Source organism: Sorex fumeus, unplaced genomic scaffold (genome assembly GCF_029834395.1).
Source record: "Sorex fumeus unplaced genomic scaffold, SorFum_2.1 ptg000051l, whole genome shotgun sequence".
Classification (NCBI taxonomy): domain Eukaryota; kingdom Metazoa; phylum Chordata; class Mammalia; order Eulipotyphla; family Soricidae; genus Sorex; species Sorex fumeus.
This window is the reverse complement of record NW_026606108.1, coordinates 10,229,604-10,236,200: the sequence shown is the minus strand read 5'-3', so window position 1 is coordinate 10,236,200 and position 6,597 is coordinate 10,229,604. Positions and strand designations below refer to the sequence as shown.

At 38.5% G+C, this 6,597-nt stretch overlaps 1 protein-coding gene across 1 annotated transcript; it reads left to right on the top strand.

The window, feature by feature from the left end:
* Positions 1–4,938: 4,938 nt before the first annotated feature.
* LOC130032979 (olfactory receptor 2T5-like) lies at positions 4,939–5,889 on the top strand. The gene has a single exon (XM_056124680.1). The coding sequence runs from the start codon at positions 4,939–4,941 to the stop codon at positions 5,887–5,889; it is 951 nt and encodes a 316-aa protein (XP_055980655.1).
* The last annotated feature ends 708 nt before the right edge of the window (positions 5,890–6,597 follow it).

Below are 6,597 nucleotides of genomic sequence, written 5' to 3'. Positions count from 1 at the left end.
TCAACCAATACCCAAGTGGATATTACAAAATGAGGGATGATGTCACACTATCATTTCTCATTATACTGTTAAATGACCACACTCTTTTTATCAGACTGATGAGAGCTGAGGAACACGAGAAGTTGGGTTCATCCAGGATAGTGAACAGATCCACAAAAGCCAAACGATAATTTTTGTAAGTATTCTGCTTGTGATATATTACATTGAACATTTTACATTTTTCTATCATTTATTGCTTTAACTTTTTCAAAGAGGAGGGTAGGGCATTTGCCTTGCACGAGGCCAACCCGACCAACCCGAGTTCAATTCCTCCGCCCCTCTTGGAGAGCCCGGCAAGCTACCGAGGGTATCTCGCCCTCACGGCAAAGCCTGGCAAGCTACCCAGGCGTATTCGATATGCCAGACACAGTAACAAGTCTCACAATTGGAGACGTTACTGGGCCCACTCAAGCAAATCGATGAACAATGCGAGGACAGTGCTACAGTGCTACAGTGCAGTGGCAAAGCAAATATTATGAGAAAAATATTAAGAAATAAAGTTTTAGTTTGTGAAACATTTGTATATAACATTATATATGCTTTAGGTATGTGGCGTATCTCAACGCCTGTATCTATTACTTTGTAATATTCACACCGCGCAAATCCCCCCTTTACATGATGTGCTTACTCCCCATCTCAGCCCCTTTTCTTGCAATGCCTTACTTTCTCACAGTATAAGAACTTTTGTGGGTTATATCTTGTCTGCTCACTTGCTTAGTTTCTATTATTTTAATGATTTTTTAACTTTTGTATTAAACCACCATGAGATACAAAGTTGTTCCTGGCTGGGTTTCCATCATACAATGGTCTCACTGTCCCTTCATCAGTGTACATTTCCCACCACCCATGTCCCCAGTTTCCCTCCTTCAGCCTCCCACCACCAATCTGCCTTCTGCCTTGATAGCAGACACTTTCTTTCTCTCACTCTCTGTCTGCCTCTCTGTCTCTGCCTCTGTCTCTTTTTGTCTGTCTGTCTGTCTGTCTCTGTCTGTCTGCCTGTCTGTCTCTCTGTCTCTCTCTGTTTCTGTCACTCTCTGTCTCTGTATGTCTGTCTGTGTCTCTCTGTCTGTCTGTCTGTCTGTCTCTCTCTCTCTCTCTCAATGATCAGTGGGTGACTAATTCACAAATTGTAAGGTGTTCAACTGTAGTTTTAATTTTCCCACTATGTTCATCAGAATACTGTGTTATCAGAAACTAAGTTACAGGCTTAGGTGCCACATCTATACTGTTACATGTGATACTGTGTCCTTATTTTCCTCTTTTTTGTTGTGTGTTTTAATTTTGTCCCTCATTCATACATATTTTACCAGACATTACTGGTAGAATATGAAAATATAGGGTATTTTGTGAAATGAAATGTGTCCTATATTTATCTAAAATTTATATTGAAGTTTCAAATTTATTTTCTGTTCTCTGTGCTTTAGTACTTCAGCTTTTTGGGTTAATGTGACTTGAATGATATCTCACTGATACTTTGAAATTATTAGTAAAGCAAAGTATTAGGTAGTTGAAACTTTTCTTTGAAATGTTCCTGCATTTCCACTACATCAAAATATAATCTTTTGTAAAATAAAATCCATCTTTGGTAAAAAATATAATATTTAATATAAAATCAAAATGATGTAATGTTTTAATCTCTATAAGATAAAATGGTGGCACTATTACTGATTACATTAATAAAAGACATAAGGGAGGCAGAGAGTTAGCTCAAAGCACTAAGTGATGGTCTGTCTGCTGCAAATCCTAGCTCAGTCTCTATCATCACTTGGTGCCCTGAGCACTGGAAACAGACCTGGGAGTATCTCCAGAGCATCACCAGATACAGGGAGTGACAAAAATATTGAATAAAATTAAGACCATATATATTTTGCTTCTACTGATCATTATTTTTTAATTTTGTAAACATTTAAAATTATGCACTGAGTCACATTTATATGACCACGGCCAGAATAGACTGACTATGGGTCTCCTTAGGAGTAACCAAGCTTAATTGGACTAGAATTTGTCTTCAGTATTTAACACATATGAAAATTATGAGCTACAAAAAAAGGAAAGAACAATGAATTGAGTGAGTGAGACTCCTTGCTGCCAAGTTTTGCTCTCTGCTTACCTTTTCCATGAAAATTGATTGCTGCAAAGAATAGTATAGCGAATATTAAAAGCAAACACAAAGTAAATTCTTGTCTTTTCAAAGCCAGTTACATTCTACATCTTTTCCCTATTAAAACATAGTATAAGGGAGAGATGGAAAGAAAGAGAATTTGTAAAAACTTGTACTTAAGAGACAAAACAGGATTCTCTATAAGGAACACGAAGACACTGGCACATATATATAAAAAGATCTGTTTTTATTTAGTAAGTGATACATATGTTTTATATAGTACCTGATATATTTGTATTTATATACAAATATATATACAAGTGTAATATATGTACTAAAGGATGCATATACTTCTTAATAAATAAATTAAGGGGGCAATATTCAATGTTTGCATTACAGACCACAACACCCTAAAAGGACAGAGAGAGAGTAAAAGGGAATGCTCTGGTCACAGAAGCGGATGGGGGATTGGGAAGGATGGGAGGATAGGAGAGATACTGAGAACTTTGGTGGCGGAGAACGAGCACTGGTGGAGGAATGGGTACTCAATCATTGTATGACTGAAATGTAAACATGAAAGTTTATAAGTCTGCAACTGTACCTCATGGTGATTCATTAAAAAATTTTTTTTTAATTAAAAAATAAAGTAACATTAAAGTTACATTTTCAGCAGTGTAAAAAAATAAAAATAAAATAATAAAATAAAGCCAGGGGGCTAGAGAAAACCGGGAACATTAGTGGTGGGAAAGATACACCGGTAAAGAGACAGGTGTTGGAATATTACATGACTGAAACCCAATCATGAACAACTTTTTAACTGTGTAAGTCACTGTGATACAATTAAAAAATCAGTTTTAAAAATATAGATGTTTATAGTATATAGAACTTTTCCGCACAAACTTGACAACTTAAGTCTGTACTAATATCATAAGACAGGGATAGTAGAGCCTTCTAACAGCAGGTAGGGCAGTTCCCTTGCATTCAGCCAACCCAGGTTCGATTCCTGGCCTCCCAGTTGATCCCCTGAGCTGTCAGAAGTAATTGCTGAGTGCAGAGCCAGGACTAACCCCTGGCCACTGCTCAATGTGACCCATAAAAGACAATAATAACAACAACAAAGGATAGTACCAATCACTTCTTGCACACATGTTTCACATAATCATTTTCTTTTTTTTTATTAGTGGAACACCATGAGGTACACTTGTAGATTTACAAATTTTTGTGCTTGGGTTTCGATTATACAATGATCAAGTACCCATCCCTCCACCAGTGCCCATTTTCCACCACCATGGATCCCAGTATGCCTCCCACACCCATCCCCCCCACCCCACCCTGCCTCTGTGGCAGGGCATTCCCTTTTGTTCTCTCTCTCCTTTTGGGTGTTGTGGTCTGCAAAAGAGGCATTGAGTGGCAATCATGTTCAGTCCATAGTCTACTTTCAACATGTATCTCCCCTCCTGGGAGGATCCTCCAAACACCCTTTATTTGCTGCTCCCTTCTCTATCTGAGCTGCCCTTTCCCCTAGAGTGCCCAGCTGGCCTCTAAGCCATGGAGTAATCCTCCTGGTACTGATCGTGGCTATTCTTGGGTATTAATCTCCTATTTTGTTACTTTATGTACCCCAGATGAATGCAATCTTTTTATGTCTATCCCTCTTTCTGACTCATTTTGCTTAGCATGATACTTTCCATCACATAATAATTTTCAATGTTCTAGGCACGTTCAATAATTTACATTTGAACCTTACCATATCTCAATTAAATATTATTCTTACTCTCAATTTTATTGTTTAGTGGACAGAGGAATGGCGCCCAGAAGAAAAGCTGAATTCAGAACTTCAGTCCACTCTTAGATAAATTTTGAATGTTGGGATCTTGGTCTATCTTTGAATATATATGCTTCATTAACACCCAAATTCTATTTCAAAGCATAATATGCCTGTGAACCATATCAAACTCGGGTCAGCCATGTTGGCTGATTGCAAGGCAAACGCCCTACCTGCTGTGTTATCGCTCCAGCCCAGGTCAGCCATATGCAAGGAAGAGCACCCTACTCATTGTACTATCACTCTGACCCAGAAGCTAAAACTTTTTTGACCTGATATTATGATTCCTTACTTTTCCAGCAATTTGCTAAATTAAAGGAACTTACAGATTCCAAATTAACAGCCCCCTGGTACTTGCTAATATATATATATATATATATATATATATATATATATGAGCGATAGCACAGTGGTAGGGCATTTGCCTTGCACGCAGCGGGCTCGGCCAAGCCGGGTTCAATTCTTCCGCCCCTCTCGGAGAGCCCAGCAAGCTACCGAGAATATCTCACCCACACTGCAAAGCCTGGCAAGCTACCCGTGACGTATATAATATACCAAACACAGTAACAACAAGTCTCACAAAGGAGACGTTACTGGGCCCACTCGAGCAAATCGATGAACAATGGGAGGAACGTGACAGTGATATATATACATATATATATATATATTGATTTTGGGTAACACTCGCAATGCACAGGGGTTACTCCTGGCTCTGCACTCAGGAATTACTCCTGGAAGTACTCAGGGGACCATATGGGATGCTGAAAATCGAACCTGGGTCGGCCGCGTGCAAGGCAAACACCCTACCTGCTGTGCTATCACTCCAGCCCCATAATAGCTATATTGGTCTGAATGTACATAAGGAAAATTCACGCTGAAGAAAATTAATGCAGCCCAATAAACATTTTGAGTTCTCACAATTCTTAAGTTAGATACTAACCCCAAGTTCTTGTTGAATTATAGATCAACACTCATGGACAACACCAGCTGGGCGTCAAACCACTCTGGATGGTCAGATTTTATCCTATTGGGATTCTTCACTCTGTCGAATCACCCAGCTCTTCTTTGTGCCTTTATTTTTGTGGTTTTCCTGCTGGCCTTGTCTGGAAACAGCGTTCTGATCTTTCTGATACACTGGGATATGAATCTCCATACTCCAATGTACTTTTTCATCAGTCAGTTGTCTCTCATGGATGTCATGTATATTTCAGTCACGGTGCCCAAGATGCTCATGGACCAAATCATAGGTATAAACACAATTTCACCTCCTGAATGTGGGATTCAGATGTTCTTATATCTGACACTAGGCGGTTCAGAATTTTTCCTTCTTGCAGCCATGGCCTATGATCGTTATGTGGCCATCTGCCATCCACTCCATTATTCTATTCTCATGAGCCATAGAATGTGCTTCCTTTTGGTGTCTGCCTGCTGGTGCCTAGGAATGGTAGATGGGTTCATGCTCACACCTGTCACCATGACATTCCCATTCTGCAGATCCCGGCAGATCCAACATTTCTTCTGTGAGGTCCCTGCTCTGACGAAGCTTTCTTGTTCAGACACAACCCTCTATGAGACACTTATGTATCTGTGCTGTGTCCTCATGATTCTTATACCTGTTACAGCAATTTCAAGTTCTTATTATTTAATCCTTCTCACCATCTACAGGATGAAATCAGCAGAAGGCCAGAAGAAGGCCTTTGCCACTTGTTCTTCTCATATAATCGTGGTTACTATTTTCTATGGGGCTGCTGTGTACACATACATGCTTCCCAACTCTTTTCACACACCTGAGAAGGACATGGTGGCCTCTGTTTTTTACACTATACTAACACCTGTTCTAAACCCATTCATATATAGTTTTAGGAACAAAGATGTCACAGCAGCTCTGAAAAAAATGGTGAATGTGGGAGTTCTTATGCAGTGAAGTTTAAAGTAAGGTATTTTATTACTAAGTAATATGTTTCTTCTTTATACACATCAGAGTTTTATATCTTATTATACATTATTCCTCAGATTTTCATATAATAAATTGTTTTTATCCCACATTCTATTCAGATTTCTATGTTTTTTGAGGGCCACACCACATACTATACTTCTCAGATTTAATCCACATTTGCACTCAAAAAAAACCTATGGTAGAGCTCAGGAGAACATATGGAAAGCCAAGGATGGAATCCTAAATATTGTACTCTCTCTGCAGGTACAATTCAAAATATATTTAGGAATTGCTACAATAATGAAGTCACGATTTTCCTTCACTGACACATGTTGAAACTACCGTTAAGAGAAATGTAGAAAGGCCATTTCCTAAAACATACTTTTCTCCCAGGAAAAATGAGCCAGAGATTTCCTGCAGTAAAAGTATATATTCATATATGTTTAACCAAACTTTTGGGAATTTCAAAGTTATGTATTCTTTTGCTATAAACCTGAGCTCATTTTTTTTCCTCTCTCAATGGAATCCATTGAAAATAGCATTAAAATCCAAAGAAAACCAGTGTAGGAACAATGGATTATATCAGAAGAAATGAATTCAGGCTTTGCAACACAGATATGATGTGAACTATGTTGAACTACACTTATCCCGGTATATCCAAATTTTATCTCCATTTGCTGCAAAAATAGAGTCACT